This window comes from Nicotiana tabacum, chromosome 8, assembly GCF_000715075.1.
Source record: "Nicotiana tabacum cultivar K326 chromosome 8, ASM71507v2, whole genome shotgun sequence".
NCBI lineage: Eukaryota > Viridiplantae > Streptophyta > Magnoliopsida > Solanales > Solanaceae > Nicotiana > Nicotiana tabacum.
Genome location: NC_134087.1, coordinates 197,517,902 through 197,535,966, shown reverse-complemented (window position 1 = coordinate 197,535,966; position 18,065 = coordinate 197,517,902). Strand labels below are relative to the sequence as shown.

Below are 18,065 nucleotides of genomic sequence, written 5' to 3'. Positions count from 1 at the left end.
ACATCATTTAGTGTGCTAACAAAGGCGACAGATAAGAACAATAATATCATGCTATAACAACATATTTGGAACATAGTTTGGAAGCTTATGGAGATGATTAGAAGTAGGGAGAAGTAGATTGGAATGGTTTGCAAAGAAGAAACCAAAATTTAAAGGTATCTACACTATAAACAAAGAGAGTCAACTAAGGGCTCTACTGGTAGATTTGGCCAATACAGATCCTGTTGGGAAATTGAACAAGAAATATTTGAGCAATGTGCAACTGTGATTACCATAGCTCTTTGTGTTCTTTATTTGAGAAATACTATTCACCCTGTTAGCGGAAACGTAAAAGAAAGAACACAAGATTTAACGTAGTTCGGCAAAATAATCCTACGTCCACCAGAGAATAGTTGCCTTTTTAATATTAACAAAGGAAGAGGAGATTTTCCAATTACACTTAAGAGAATTTCTCTCTTAACTCTCTACTCACTACAATGTATTGTATTATTTTTGGGATGGTTTATACAAATGAAGGAGTGCATCTATTTATAGAGGTAAAGACCTCCTCTTGATGTCATTGGTGACATCAAACTACCCCTCTTGATGTCATGGGTGATATCAAAGGAGGAAGCTTCCACCTAGCATCCACACCAATTCTTTCCACCAACTCTTCCAATTGGCATGCCATTATTGACTAAACATAAACCAACACTTTCAATCTCCACCTTGGTTTGCGTTTCAAGCGTGCGTGTGAACAACTCTGGCCAAAACTTCTAAGCTTACTGGGCAACCCCGTTGTAAGAAAAAAGAAGAATCAAACCATTGTTCAACATAATGTTGTATTCTGGGCCGGGCCCGGGCCTAAATGGGCCAAACGGGCCGAGCTTAACGGGCCTGGGCTCTGGCGGTCCCGGGCCTCACGGTCCCGGGCTTCGTGGGCTCAACGGGTGGAACCAGCCCGTGACGGGCCTAAGCCCATATGGTCCTGGGCTAAATGGGCCGGGATCGTGGGCTTAGCGGGCCTAACGGGCTTTTTTATTTCCGGGCTTTTTTTTTAAATTTTTTTTGTTTAAGGCAATTTCTTGTAAACCATATCATGACTGGCTATATAAAAAATATATATGTAGTATATATGTAGAAATCTAATTATTAAAGTGCTTGACGAAAAAGTAAAATAACAAAACAATAGTAAAACTAAATTGCCATGCATAATAAATTAATAAGAAAGTACAACATGAAGCATAAATACGTCTAATAATTTTAAAATAACACAAATTGTTGAAAAATCTTAAAGACGAATTTGCGGATAAATACCATCAACACAATACGTTATATGCCTCCTTAAAATGCCTGTGGTATAACCTGAACGAAAGTTTAAGACTCTTCCATAGTTCTTGCACTTTAATATTTGGCCTTCTTCATTTTCTTCAAGCACTTCATAGTAATGCGAAACAAATAAGCGCACTCTTTCCGAACGAGGCATGATGTAACTTGAAAATTAAGATTGAGACTTGAAGTTTTGAAAATTGGAGATTGAGAGATTGAGAGAAATTTAGATTGAGAAATGAGTATTGAGTATTGAAATTAAGAAGAGGGAGCGGGGTATTTATAGTGTTAGAGAAGGTTAGTTTTGTAAATTGAAAAAAAAATGGCTATTTGTGCAATATGGCCGTTGGTGGTCATTGGGGGTGGAGCCCTCATTTTGAAGGGTGGGGCCCTCATTTTGAATTTTGAAAAATCTTGTTTTGTAGTATATATAGTATACTAGTATAGTATACTATATATAGTATGTTATGTATATATATTTCCAAATATAATTTCTTATAATGTTTTGTAGTATATATATATATATATATATATATATATATATATATATATATATATATATATATAGTATGTTATGTTATGTATATATATTACCTTATATATTTTCTTGTAGTATATATTGTATGTTATGTATATATATTCCCTTATATATTTTCTTGTAGTATATATTGTATGTTATGTATATATATTCCCTTATATATTTTCTTGTAGTATATATTGTATGTTATGTATATATATTATAGCTTATAAATAATTGCAAGTTAAAGACAAAAAAATATTGCAAAAAGATATTCAAGGGCATGTCTTATAATTTTTATTACCAAAAATGGCATATCTTTCTTAGTCTTCCTCCCCCAATGGAATGAGCACAACAAGGTACTAATACCACCATTAAAAGGGAAAAAACTAAAAGAAGATGTGCCAAAGTACAAGTTACACCATAATCTACATTGTATCTCTAACAAATCTCATAAATCCTTCAAGGTTCGGAGGAGGTTGCGTTGTTGGTGGTGGAAAAGAAGCTTGTTCATCACCACTTCCGGGCGAAGCAGCATCCTCCGCAAGTTCCGCCATCATTTCTTCATAAACTTCATCTATCGCCGGTTGTGATTCCGCAATTCCAAAGTTTCTTCTTTCTAAGCGGATCTAATCTTTGAACAGTACAGATTTTTCCAAGCTCTCCCTCATAGACGCTCTATGATCACCTATTTGAAGTCTTGCTTGACTGAAAGCGCTCTCTGATGCAACAATTGAAGCTTGAATAGATAAAATATCCCGAGCCATCCTTGCAAGAACCGTAAAATATTTTTCCCTTGCCTTCCACCATTCCAAAAGATCAAAAGTGCCGTCTGGATTCTCCTTTTCAAGTCCCTGCGACAAATAAACTTGAAGCTCATTTAGATGTGAAGTTTCATCATAATTATCAGCTTGAGAACCCCTGAACTCCGTCCAGGATTTAAGTGCTTTTAAGCCCGCAGCTCTTTTAGACGATTGTGAACTAGACGATGTAGGGGTTGGAACATTTGGCCTAGCATGCTCTAAGGCAAGTTGATAATCATTATAAATTGTTTGAGCATTAATTGTAATTGAGGCTTTTGCATCTGCAAGTGTAGCAAATTCCTCATTTGAAAGATCTAAAGCCTTATAAATATTTGAGTACCAAAAATGAAGACCTCCTAATTTCATTGTAGGATTTAACATTGCAGCAACACCATAAATAGGAGGGATAGGGAAAAAATATTTTTTAAACTTTTCTTTCATTTCATTTATAGCAAGTTGATAAATTTCCTCACCCTCCGAAAATTCAACAAACAAATCACATAGTGCTGCAATATAAACTAAACAGTTTGAAATAGTAGGATAATATTGCCCAGAAAATGCATTTGTAGCAATTTGAAAATGTTCTAAAAAATCTATAAGAATTTTAACATTCGTCCAATCTTGAGTAGTAAGCATTTCATCATCATCCTCACCACCTACCCGAGCATTAAACGTTGCATTAATTGGGTTTCTATATTCATATGCAACTACTAAACTTTCGTACATACAATTCCATCTAGTCGGGCAAGCTTTAGGAACCTTTCTTTCTCTAAGGCCGTATTCATCACATTTTTTAAAATAATCTCTAAGTCTACTTCTACGGTTTGAATAAAAAAGCCAATTAAGAGCTATTCTAACCTTTTCAATTTCTAAATTTAAAATTCGCATATCATCACCGACAATTAAATGATAAATATGACAAACACATCTAACATGGAATATATTCCTAAATGCAGGATTTAGTGTTGTTGTAAGTATGCCTATAGCACTAGTGTTACTAGAAGCATTATCCATAGAAATTGCCATTATTTTATCTCTAAAGCAAAAATATCTACAAATATCTGCAACAGTGTTAGCTATAAACTTATATGTGTGACGTGAATTAATTATTCTATACGCAATAATGCATTTTTGCATTGTCCACTCTTCATCTATCCAATGACTTGTAACAGTTAGATAATCACAATCATTACCACTTCTACCAATATCAGTAGTAATAGAAATCCGATTAGTTATATGAGTAAATAAATACCACAAATATTGTTCATATTCATGTTTATATTTATAAATATCGCTCTTAACTGTTGCGCGATGCCAACCTTTATAAGTAGGATTAAAAACTCTTCTAATATAATGCACCCAATTTGGATTAGAAGGAAAAGAATAGCGTAAGCACATAACAATAACCATCTTTGCTAATTCTTCACGATCTCTATTTGGATCGTAATATAAAATACCTCCGGTCACAGTGTTAATTCCTGGTTGAACTAGATTTGAACCTGTACTAGGGCTATCCGCACAATCTACACGTGTCCCCTCTAGCTGCGCTTTCATTTGTAAATATCTAACTTTATCTCTAGGGTGTGTTTTTATGTGCCTAGTCAAATTCCCCTTCCGCTACGGTCTCCAGTATATTTATGCGCCAGTAATTTCCCACATGTTTTACACTTAGCCTTATTTTGTTCTCTTACTTGGGTAAAAAAATTCCAAACTAATGATGTTTCTAGGCGTTTAGGAGGTTGTCTATTAAAACTAGGGGTTTCTACAGGTGGGTCGGGTGGTACATCAGTTGGGTTATTAAAAGGACCAGTAGGTGTATCATCTAAAACCAGTCTTTTCGGAACGTCATATGCAGAGTACAAGCAGAGTCTAACACCCATTTGTTTTCATAACTACTATTATTATTACACGATGTTGTTAGTACATAATCATTATCAAAATCATGTACATGTTCAACTATAGAGGCACTCGCCTTTTCCTAGGACTTTGACATTGGGCAATCTCGTTCAAAGTGCCCCTTCTTGCCACAACCCCAACACTCTGTATTCTTCTTGTTCACACAAGACTTTGATCTGTGCTTTGATTTGCTCTTTCCTTGTTGACTAGTCCGGCCTCTCACAAAGAGCCCACTTGCCTGGTCATTTCTATCTCCTTCAATGTACCTCCGCACATCACTAGAGTTAAGTGCTTGCCGCACTTGCTCAAACTTGATAGGCTCTTTGCTATACATCATTGAATTCTCAGTATCACGATATCCTGAAGTCAATGAAAATAGCAAAAAAGCACATGCAAGCGTCTCCTTCTCCTTTTTAATTCTTGCAATCTATAAGTCCATGACAACTCTTCCAATTGACATGCCATTGTTGACTAAACATAAACCAACACTTTCCCACCCTAATATATCTCGTGAGCCGAAGGTCTATCGGAAATAGCCTCTCCACCTTCAAGGTAGGGTAAGGCTTGCATACACACTACCCTCCCCCAGACTTGTAGGATTACACTGGGTTTGTTGTTGTTGTTGTTGTATTATTCAACCCTAATAGCCTCACCACTTGCATTAAGAAACTAGAACTATCGTCAGTAAAAGTCTATTATTCTATTTCTGATGTATCTCATAAACTTTGCAGCAGCCTAAATATTAGAACTATGTGGCAGATGAATAGAGTAAAGGTCTATAATAACACATTTCTCATTTATTTCAGAAGTTTGGCTAGTGGCCCAACATTTGGTTTTATTACTTCGCAGGAACTCTCTAGACAAGGTTGTGCGTGGTATTCCACACACTGAGAAGCTCGTCATAGGGGGTGACTTTACTGGCCATATTGGGGTGATTGCTACGGGTTATGACGATATGCATGGCGGGTTTGGTTTCGGAGTTAGGAACGAAGGTGGTACTTCTCTGTTGGATTTTTCTAAAGCTTTTGACTTGGTGCTAGCTAATTCGTGTTTCTATAAAAGGGAGGATCACTTGGTCACCTTCCGGAGTAAGGTAGCTTGGACTCAAATTGATTATCTTCTCCTTAGGAGGGGTGATAGGGGCCTTTGCACTGATTGCAAGGTTATACCGAAGGAGTGTCTGTCGACGCAACGTAGGCTCTTGGTAATGGACTTGGAGGTTAGAAGAAAAAGGAAGAAGAGAGTGGTTTACGACCAACTTAAGATTAAGTGGGGAGCATTGACTAAGGTAAATGCTCAGGAGTTGGGAGAGAAGTTGTTGGCCATAGGGGTCTGGAGGAGTAGTGGGGACGCAAGTAGCATGTGGACCACAATAGTGAACTGCATTAGGGAAGTTGCTAGAGAGGTGCTAGGGATAACAAAAGGTTATTCGGGAGGCCACAAAGGTGCTAGGGATAACAAAAGGTTATTCGGGAGGCCACAAAGGTGACTGGCGGTGGAATGAGGAGGCCCAAGCAAAAGTGGAAATTTAGAAAGCAGCATATCTGAAGCTAGTTGAGGAGGAGAAGAGGACATGTAGGGAGTGTTACAAGAACGCAATGAAAGAGGCAAAATTGGCAGTCACAACGCCTAAGACCGCAGCTTTTGAGCGACTGTACGAGGATCTTGGGGGCAAAGAAGGCGACAAGAAGTTGTTCAGGTTAACCAAGATTAGGGAGATGAAGGCTCGGGACTTGGACCAAGTATGGTGCATCAAGGGCGAAGATGGTAAGGTTCTAGTGAAAGAGGCGCGTATCAATGTAGATGGAAGGAGGACTTCCATAGGCTCTTGAACGAGGAAGGGGATAGGAACATTGTGCTTGGTAAGTTGGAGAATTCAGTGGAGTCAGATGGATTTTGGGTTTTGTAGGCGTATTAAGAGTGTAGAGGTGGAGGGGGTGATGCGGAAGATGAGCAGGGGTAAGGCTACTGGGCCAGATGAGATCCTAGTGGAATTTTGGAAGGTAGTGGGTCAGGCAGGCTTGGAGTGGCTTAGTGGTTTGTTTAATGTCATTTTCAGGACGAAGAAGATGGCAAAAGATTGGCGGCGGAGTTGGATGATCCCATTGTATGGTGATATGCAGGATTGTAACAACTATAAGGATATCAAGCTGTTGAGTCATACTATGAAAGTTTGGGGGTTGGGTGGTGGAGATGAGGGTGCGACATAGTGTTACTATTTTTGAGAACCAGTTCAGATTTATGCCGGGACAGTCTACTACAGAAGCCATTCACCTTGTGAGGAAATTGGTGGAGAAGTATAGGGAGAGGAAGAAAGACTTGCATTTGGTATTCATCGACCTAGAGAAGGCCTATGATAAAGTCCCGCAAGAGATCCTATGGAGATGTATGAAGGCTAGCGTGTTCCGGTGGCGTACATTAAGGTGATTAAGGACATGTACGAGGGAGCGAAGACTCGGGTGAGACTGCAGGAGGAGACTCAGATCATTCCCAGTGGAGATGGGGTTACATCAAGGATCAACTCTTAGCCTTTTTTTGTTTTCCTTAGCGTTAGATGTCCCGACGCGTCACATACATGGGAGGTGTCATGGTGTATGCTATTTGCTGATGACATAGTCCTGACTGACGAGACGCGAGGCGGAGTTAATGCTAAGTTGGAAGTTTGGAGACAAACGCTGGAGTTTAAAGATTTCAAGTTGAGTAGATCAAAAACTAAGTACTTGTAGTGCAAGTTCAGTGATAGGGTGCATGAAGAAGAAGTGGAAGTGAGGATTGGTACCCAGGTCATCCCTAAAAAGAGATAGTTTCAAGTATTTTGGGTCTATTATTCAAAGCAACAGAGCGATTGATGAGGATGTTACTCATCGTATTGGAGCGGGGTGGATGAGAAGAAGGCTCGCCTCGGGGTTTTGCGTGATACGAATGTGCCACCTGAACTTAAGGGCAAGTTCTATAGAGTGGTGGTTAGACCGACTATGTTGTATGAAGCTGAGTGTTGGCCCGTCTAGAAGTCCCATGTCCAAAAGATGAAAATAGCTGAAATGAGGATGTTGAGATGGATGTGTGGGCATACTAGGAAAGATAGGATTAGGAATTAAGTTATTAGGGATAAGGTAGGAGTGACATATGTGGAGGACAAGTTGTAGGAATCGCGACTGACATGGTTCGGGCATGTAAAGAGGAGAGACATAGATGCTCCGGTGAGGAGGTGTGAAAGGTTATCCATGGCGATTCTGAGGAAGGGAAGGGGTAGGCCTAAGAAGTATTGGGGACAGGTAAAGCTTACTGAGGATATGACCCATGATAGGAAGGTATGGAGGTCGAGGATTAGGGTTGTAGGTTGACAGATGGTAGTGTGTTCCTCCTAGGACGACTAGTAGTACTAGGACTATTTTGTAATTTCCTATTTATGGTTCTTTATTATGCATGTTGTGGCATTCATGCCCGTTATCATGTTATATTGTTGCTAATATTATTTGCTACTTGGTTGCTTTATCTTCATTGTTCCTTGAGCCGAGGGTCTATTGGAAACAACATATCTATCTCTATAAGGTAGGGGTAAGGTCTGCGTACACACTACCCTCCTCAGACCCCATTTATGGGATCAAACTGGGTTTTTTGTTGTACTTCTCAGGAACTCTCCAGTTTAAAAGGAGAATTCAAAACAGTGCGAGTGTGCGACATAGAGCAGATCAGTATTCAATATGTGGATCCATGATCTCTATCAAGATTTTACTACCAAGTAGGATCAGAGTATTCTTAGAACCTATATTTTGCGAACTCTCCAAAATGTTGCCACACCTGTGACGAATCCTCCAAAAATGCACTACTTTTGAGGATCAAAGAGGCACTTGGAGACATTTTCAAAGAATTCAAACAACATAGCTTAAAATAACCAAGAATCTATAATCAGACAAATTTCAACTTTGAGGAAGCGGTACTGAAATACTTTTGTAGACTTCAATTTTAGGATTCCTACGTTCTCAAGTGGCAACATTTTTTAAGCAGTACTTTTTTCCTAATTAACTAGCTTGGTACGTGTCAAATGGCCAATAAATCATACAATATATATTTAGTAAAGAATTTAAAAAACAACAAGATAACCCATAAAATGATGAACTTACAGAAACCCCATAAACAGAGACAGTTCCACGATATAAAAAATGAAAAGAACATATGGACTTACTAACTCTTTATAGATACCTTCGTAGATCATGACAAAGACAACAATGCTGAAGATATTAATGATAGCGAGGTTCCGATGAGTCCAACGGAAGCCGTGCTCGTAATTCTTTTTTCAACAAGTTCAATGTGAATCCATTAAAACTTCAAACACCAAAATGCCCGTTTATATTGTCCGACCAACCCAATGTCGGATCATGAAGAGAGGATTATCCGACCATATAAGGAGACCCATATATACTTTCTCACCCGATGTGGGACTAAACACTCCAGCACGTGACTCAACATCGGGAAATTGGGATGAACCTGAGCTCTGATACCATTGATATGAAATATACTTTGGGGGTAACTTAACCTGATAAAATAGCTCATAAGGTAAGGACTATCCGACCATATAAGGAGACCCATTTATATTTTCCCACCCAATTGTGGGACTCAACAATCAAACACCAAACATAAGTTTAATCCTTTAATGGATGAGAGATTATCGAACAACTCAACAAATTAGGGTTTTGGCTTCAATGACAGAGACTGGAAAACCTCTGAGATGAATGAAGAGATTGGGGAAGCAGCCTTCAATGGTATATTAAAGGAAAAATCTTGAGAAAAATTCAAACTTTTTGCACCTTTATAAATAGCCATTTAAGGGTTTCAGAATTTTCTAACTCATGGGAATCAAGACTTGCTTCTTTAAAACAGTCTAAGGACAACAAGTATTGATTGAGACTGAGAAAAATCTTAGCTTTACAAACGGGTCTCTGCTCAGTTACAGATTTAGAGCTAAACAGAGGGATTTGGGCAGAAGGTTTGAAATGGAGAAGGAATTTGGGTGATTAGGAATTTCACTTTTAGTCTTGAATTATATGTCTAGGTCGCATATAATTTCACCTTTATTTTTAAGAGTTTTTTAAAATACAGTGATTCATTTTCAATGGCGACTAGGTCGCAGCTAATACTGGCAACCAAAATTTTCATTTTGGCGGGCTACGAAATTTAACTTTTAGTCTGAATTATATGTGGCGACTTCCTCTAGTCGCCATTAAAGTCCTCTACTCATCTCAAACGGTCAGGTCGAGTCGGATAAGGGCGGGTCAAAACCATAATAAAAACGAATAAAATATCTGACCCATCACATATTAATCGGATAAAAAATGGATTAATCGGTGGATAATATAGATATCCATATTGTCCATAGCTTCTCGAATATGATCACTTTAGGGAGATTCCTAGTCTCTTAAATTTGAGGACTACCAATTTAAGTCTTTGCTAACGTAAAAATTAAACACATTAATTATCTATTTTTTAAATGGATAATATGGTTCTTATCCATATTTGACCCATTTTTTAATGAATAATATGGGTGGATAACTGTTTTCTTTTAATTATTTTGTTACCCATACTCGAGATAAAGAAAATATTATGTTCACTATATGTTAAATGTTTTTATACTCGGTTACACTATGTTTCAGGCCTAAGCGCATAGTTACAGTTGCAATTTAAAGACGAAATTTCTTGAAGAATTAACCCAAATAGTCATCGGATGTATAATATATGTATTATTCATGTATAATATATGTATAAAAGTGTATAATTTATGTATACCGGCTAGTAAATATTAAATCTGGCCAGCTGTTTAAGTAACAATCCCAAATTTCTTCTCGGATTTTCTGGAAATATTTTCGGTAATAACAAACAACACCCTAAATATAAACAACAGAGAAAAGAAGATGAAAGTAAACCAAGTGATATGAACATTATACCGTGGTAATATAAAAACAATAATGTGCCTAAATAGAGACATAAAACAAAAGAAAAGGCTCATAAGACAGTATCTATGCTAAATATTTAGAGGAAAAATCTAGGAATATAACGTACCTAAGGGATTGCACCACAAACCAGATAAAGTATCAAGGTACTTCTTCCCGTCTGTGTCATATACATAAGAACCCTATTCCAAATTGCATAAAATATTGTTAAAACACAGAAGAAGTTTCTCAAGTAATTAATTAAAAAAGGACACTTCGGTGTACGAAGCATCCCATATTTACGTAGGGTCTGAGGAAGGGCCGCACCCCAAGGGGTATGATGTAGCTAGTCTACCTTGATGCAAACATTAGTGATTGATTTCACGGCTCGAACCCGTGACCTATAGGTCACACGGAAATAACTTTACTGTTGCTATAAAGCTCCCCTTCGAGTTTCTATAAGTAATAGGGTTGCCTTCCGTTATGTGCGGGTCCAAGAAAGGGCCGGACCATAGGGGTTTGTTGTATGCATCATTATACCTTGTATTTTTTTAAGAGGCTATTTCCATGGCTCGAACCCGTGACTTATAGGTCACACGGAAATAACTTTATTGTTGTTATAAGGCTCCCCTTCGAGTTTCTCTGAGTAATAGTTCTGCCTCCGTTATGCGCGGGTCCGGGGAAAGGCCGAACCACATGAGGTCTATTGTATGCAGTATTATACCTTGTATTTTTGCAAGAGGCTATTTTCACGGCTCGAACCCATAACCTATAAGTCATACGGAAATAACTTTATTGTTTCTATAAGGCTCCCCTCCGAGTTTCTCTAAATAATAGGGCTGCCCGATACACTAAACTTCCGCTAAGCATTATACTTTGCATTTTTGCAAGAGGCTATTTTCACGGCTTGAACCCATGACCTCCTGGTCACATAACAACTTTAGCGCGCAGTTACGCGAATGCTCTCCTTCAAATTTCTTTTAAGTAATAAACCAAAGAAAAAAAAGACACAAATCTAACCTCTGACTTTTCTATAACTAAAGGACCCCTATCAAGGGTATAAGAGACCTCCATACTCCAATGTTATCTCCTTTCCTCACATGGTTAGAGCTATACCCTTTTATTATTTGGAAGGAAAAATGCATAAGTATTCCCTGATCTATGTCCGGATTCTTAATTACACACTTTTTTTTTTGCGGAAATTCTATTACCCTCCTAAACTTATTTTAAATAAAATTATTTGCACCCTTAACGCTGACATGACAAAGTGTGTGTATTTCACTTTCCTTTAGGAGAGTGAGAAACAAGAAAAAACGATTTTCAGATTATTTTTATTCTTTTTTACCATTTTTTATGACTTCTTTTTCCTTTTCCTTTTCCTTTTCCTTTTTCTTTGTCTTTTTTCTTTTACTTTTTTTCGTTTCTTCTCTAATTCCGGCGGATATTCATTCACCGGCGATTTTGTCTAACCATTTTCTTCCATTTTTTCTTTTCACACACAAATTAAACTCTCAAAAAGATCTATTCATAAGCAAAACAAAATACACTCAGATTTGGGGGAAAAAATTTATCATCGGAAAACCTTCCCACACCGGAAAAAAAAAATGATGTATTAAAATTTTAACTAGAAAAAGTTTTCTCATCTTATATTCGTTTTTATTTCTTTTGTTCTTCCTCCCACTTATAAATTATACTTTCAAGAAATTTTTTATATATATAAAACAAAACACACTTAGATCGGGATAAAAATTTGTCGCCGGAAAAAAAAATTCGCCGAAAAAAATGGTGCTTGTGAAATTCCGGCGACCGCCATTTTATGCCGCCGGTGACCAAAACAAAAAGAAAGAAAATGAAATAACCAAAAAAATGAGAATAATAAGAAATAAGAAAAAAGGATAAGAAAAAGAAAAGGAATAAAAAAAGTACTAAAAATACATGTGGGGGCGCGTGTAGCTCACAACTTGCCAAGAGTTTGGTTGTCTAGTTTTAGGGTGCAAATAATTCCATTTAAAATAAGTTTAGGGGGGGTAATAGGATTCCCGCAAAAAAAAAAGTGTGTAGATGGGAATCCGAGTATAAGTCAGGGGGTACTTATGCATTTTTTCTTATTTGGAACATTTGGATTAACAGAAATAAAAACAATGTAGACAACACTTCTCACAAATTCTCCCTCGGAAATTCTATCAAATTGGCCACTGAATATAAACTCTTCACTAAAAATGAAAGTTTGAGTGTTCACACCCATGCAATCAACATTATGTGGCACAAACCTCACAATGGCTATCTTAAGCTAAACATTGATGGTGCCTTTTGAGAAAAAGAATACTTGGCAGGACTAGGAGGAACCATAAGAGAGAGCAGCGACCATTGGATTCTGGGATTTCAACACCAGTGTCCGGCATCTTCAGCCCTCCACTCAGAGTTAGAAGTACTCAAGGAGGGTCTCAACTTAGCCTTGAATAAGGGACTTACTCCATTAGTAATAGAAACTGACTCAATTGAGGTCATTAAAGCATTGCATGAAAATTACCAATCTCACCACATAATTATTTCTTCTTATAGGTGGTTAATGCACCAGCTGGAGGACCAACCAATCCAGCATAACTTTAGAGATGAAAATCAAGTTGCACACAAGCTGGCAAAGGATACTCTCAACAATCCAAAATCTCATGTTGTGTTAGATAGGCCACCCCTTCGTTATAAATAAGTTTGATACAGATAGGGATGGTTATGTTTATTTTATTAAGACTCTACCTATTAGTACCTGTATTAATCTTGCCAATTAGGCAATGTCAGTGTCCTTAAGTCATTTACTTATGGTAGTGATGTAACAAACTCTATTACGTAGTTATAATATATATATCCCTTTTTTGTCAACAAAAAAAAAAGAACTACAAGAGTATGTTTTTCACATTAAAAGAGACTCAGATACTTTACCCATTAGTGGCCATTCCTACAAGATTTCTTGGAAATTATAACTATATAAAAGAAACTATATCTGTCTCTGCTCTCTTTATTCTTCAAGGCTAAGATATATAGTAGCCAAAGCCTGGAGAAAATAGACGAGAACAAAGAACAAGAGAGAGAGGGAGGTAAGCAAAGAAATAAAGAGAGAGAGGAGTTGACAGTCGACAAAATAAGTTGCATGTCCAAAGATAATATATAAGGGCAAAGTTCTGAGCGCCAATTGATGAGTTTAGTCATATTCACCACGGCTTATTATAGATTTTTTATACTATCATATTACTATCTTCTTATTTGTTGTAGTAAATAATATGCTATTTTGTTTCCAAAATAAATAAATAAATATTTTTTATGGAGAGTAATCTGTTGATATCTTTTGAATTACCTGATTGTGTAAATATTCCTTTAAAATGTATGTGTATATCAGTAGAGTTTCCTTGTTACTAGTCGTGATGGAACCTAACCCAACCCGCTAGGTAAGTCAACTAATAACTAACCAATTTCTGAAATATTAATAAGTGGGTTAAACAAAGGAATTATCTGAATCTTATATCAAGGACTGGTAGTACAAATCATGAGCTTCTAAGAATAGAATTTACAAAGCCGATATGAAGTAAATACATCCTTTGTTTGAAAAGTATATAAACATAGTTTGATAAATCTAAGACTACCATGAACAAGAGGCAGCCACAACCGGAACGCATGTACTTCTTCAAATCCGGCAACTATCGAGCACACCAACAACAACAACTAACATCTGCACACAATGTGCAGAAGTGTAGTATCAATACAACCGGCCCCATGTACTGAGTAAGTAACAAACCCAACCTTAGGTTAAAAGTAGTGACGAGCTTGAACAAAGGTCAACTCCAACACCAATAGCCAACAACAGTTCATAACAACATAAAGTAATCAAATAAAGAAGTAACTCAGTGATAAAATGCTCAACTTTTTCATAGTTTTCCGAAAATAGTAATTCGCTTTTCAAGTATATCAGTGAAAACCCAACTCTTTTACCGAAAAACTCGAAAATACAAGTAAGTTTGAAAACTGTGAGTTTTTCCCAAACATTCTTTCAACAGTAAATATGATGTTTCATTTTCTCTCCAGATAGCAAGTGCAAAATACCACCCTATGCCTATATGTCACTATTTGAGAGAAGTCATGAATGACGTGATACCGTACGGCATGAGTAAAATGCATCCCTATGCCTGTATGTCATGTGCATGTTAAATGCGATGAGACTCAGTAATAAAACCATATGTATACTCTCAGAGTATCAATTCACTCAGTCCTCCCAGTCACTCAGTCCTCACAGTTACTCAGTCCTCACAGTCACTCAATCCTCCCAATTACTCGGCACTTGCACTCAGTAGGTACCTGCGCTCACTAGGGTGTGTACAAACTCTGGATGGGCTCCTTTAGCCCAAGTGCTATAACAAGCTAATCATGGCATATATCAGTAAAACATGCTACGGCGTGCAACCCGATCCCATATATATATCCTCACCATCTAGACCTCGGCCTTACTTAGTCATCAATCTCTCCAGTCTCTCAGGCTCTCAATGTCATGAAATATCAGCCCAAAAATAATGATGTACTGTATCAATAAATAGTAACAGAGACTGAGATATGACATGCATATGAATGAGTATGACTGAGTATATAATGCAATGAAAGCAGATAGTTCAACAACAGAAATGACCTCAGTGGTCCCAATAGGATAAGCATGTAGCCTATATATGGATTCTAGCATGGATCACAACTCAATATCTTAAGTACATAGAAATTTCACGGTTACAGGTAAGATCAGGTAACTACATAGTACCGCAGAAGCAACGAAGTCACAATTCTCATGGTGCACGCCCACAAGCCCGTCACCTAGCATGTGCATCACCTCAACACCTATCACATAGCATATAATTCGGGATTTCATACACTCAGCACTAAGTTTAGAAGAGTTACTTATCTCGAACAAGCCAATTCCAATACCGAGTAAGCCAAGCGATGCTCCAAAAATGCCATCTCGCGCGTACCGACCTCCGAACGGCTTGACACTAATCAAAAATAACTCAAATACATCAAACAATTCGAAAGGAACCAATCTCAATCGAAAAAGATCGAATCTTTAATCAAAAGCCCAAAATCGGTCAAAAAGCCCAACCTGGGTCCGTGCCTCAGAACCCAACAAAACTCATAAAATCCAAGTACTCATTCAATTACGAGTCCAACCATACTAGTTTCACTCAAATCCGACTCCGAATCAATGTTCAAAACTCAAAATTCACTTTATGAAATTTTAGACAAAAGCCCCAAAATTTACTTTGAAATCATCAATCAAATGTCAAAAATGAAGATGGATTTATGAAATATAACCAAAATCGGGTATAGAACACTTTCCTAATCCATATGGTGAAAATTGCCTCCAAAAAGTGTCCAAATCGGAGCTCCCCAACTCAAAATATGACCAAATGAACAAACCTTCAATATTAAGTACTTTTGCCCAGCTGTTCTGCCTCGTTTTGCATGCCAAACAATCCCAAAACTTACTTTTGATGCCTACAATAGATTTTTTGTGAAATTTCAGTCAAGATAGGCTTTTGAATCACTCCATTTGACCTTATAATGAAGGAGATATGTTGGTTTCAATATTTGAAAATACTGCAGATTTTTAAATACGAAGTGGCAATTTCGTAATTAATCTGCAAAATCTAGCACCCCAATTCTTAGTAAAATGACCATAAAATCCTCATACGATGTCCAAATTTGATGATTCTTTTTGCTATGGATCTATAATTACGATACGGATCTAATGCTTCAACCAAAACTAAAATTGGAGCACATTTGTTTAATGTGATACCATTTATGCTTGAAGAAACGACGTCGAAACATAAGAAAAACGAGCGCAACACAATCCAATTCTATCCAAAACTCACCTGAGCCCCTCGGGACCCTGTACGAAAATACTAACAAGTCCCATAACATAACACGGAATTACTCGAGGCCTCAAATCATGCATAACAACATCAAAACGATGAAACGCACCTCAAATCAAACTTAATGAACTTTCGAACTTTCGACTTTCAAAAACTTGTGCCGAAATATATCAAATCAACTCGGAATGAACTCAAATTTTGCATACAAGTTCTAATACAATATACAGAGCTACTTGTTCCCCCAAACTACCAAGCAAAGTGCAAATGCTCAAAATGACCGATCAGGTCGTTACATTCTCCCCCACTTAAACATACGTTCGTCCTCGAATGTGCCAAGAGTTGTTTCCAAGGCCATCAAATCGCCGTATAACTTTACCATGCACATACTCGGGGGTGATCCCATGTCAACCTATTTCAACTAGGCCCGACCACACCACACAACTGAATATCATTACTCCATCCTTAGTCCGTAAACCACAATATCCAATTTCCAGCATCCGGAATACTACAAGACCCGAACTTTACATATACACACTTTATAAGTTTGAAAAAGTTGTATCAAGCCATAACCATGACCCACGACACAATCACAGGATATGCCACACAACTCAAATACTCATAGCGATAACTTTCGACTGCAATAGCTGCTCGATAACCAACTCAATACTGGAAACGAACCTCATATCAACTAAAATCTTGTTCTGAACCTTTGTACACTGCCAATGATTAAAGAAACATGCAAAAACTCATAACCACTTATCAGACCAAACAAGTAATGGAACTCTCCCTCATTCGACAAGAACTATAGCCAATTTCTAAGCCAACTTCCGATATTATCCTTCCAACTATGCTTTAATAAATTACCATAGTGTCCATTCTAGGTCCAATGACCTCATCTCATCCAACATAATCATTCTAGTGACATGCCACATCAACACAATCTAAAGCCACAACCCATGCAATCTGTGCACCAATAAGCAACAATCCAAATGTACTCAAATTATGAAAAATGAATCAAATGAGAGAACTGTTCCGCAAGCTTAACAAGTACTATCACAATGCCATGCTAAGAGCCTAGCACACACCGTATAACCAAAACACACGAATCCAACACAAAGGATCATAACTCCACCGAAATGCGTGACCCCATCGAAATGCTAGTCCATACTGCATACCTTAAGCCGCCTTGCTCAAAATCAATAACCATGCGAGATTCGACATTAAGTACCCAAAGTGCATTACCATAACCACGAAGAATCAAATGACACAACGCCACACAATACCCCAAAGAGCATAACCAATACGCCATCCACCAAGCAATACCCAACACTATTCCCGCTCAAAATTTGCTATAAGACCCCAATAGAACCGCACCATAGGTGCATATAACCAACGAATTACAACTCCTCGTAACACAGAAGGGTAACTCATAGATCATTCCAGAACACAAATAAGCTCAACAACAACCGAATGGCACATCCCTCAATAATAGTAGTTCAGAGTCAACAAATTCGACATGGTGCAAAACATACATCCATATTGGGCCTACCAATGAACCCCAAATCAACTCTGGTCACTCACAACAGATAAATAAACCTCCAAAAATCCACAGTGACCGATCACAACACACACTACTCTCTGACTAACCTTGGCTACATTTTCACAGTCCACAACTACGAAACAATCTACTCATGAGAACTTCCAGTCTCCAAAT

General features: G+C 37.6%; 1 protein-coding gene across 1 annotated transcript; it reads left to right on the top strand.

Moving 5' to 3' along the window:
* The first annotated feature begins 5,479 nt into the window (after positions 1-5,479).
* Positions 5,480-6,013, top strand: LOC142163481 (uncharacterized). Its single transcript, XM_075220770.1, has one exon. It carries the CDS (start codon positions 5,480-5,482, stop codon positions 6,011-6,013), a length of 534 nt encoding a protein of 177 aa, XP_075076871.1.
* Positions 6,014-18,065: the final 12,052 nt, after the last annotated feature.

Bases quoted from the DNA above. Each gene is read 5' to 3' on its own strand.
- LOC142163481 (XM_075220770.1), top strand. From the start codon at position 5,480: ATGCATGGCGGGTTTGGTTTCGGAGTTAGGAACGAAGGTGGTACTTCT.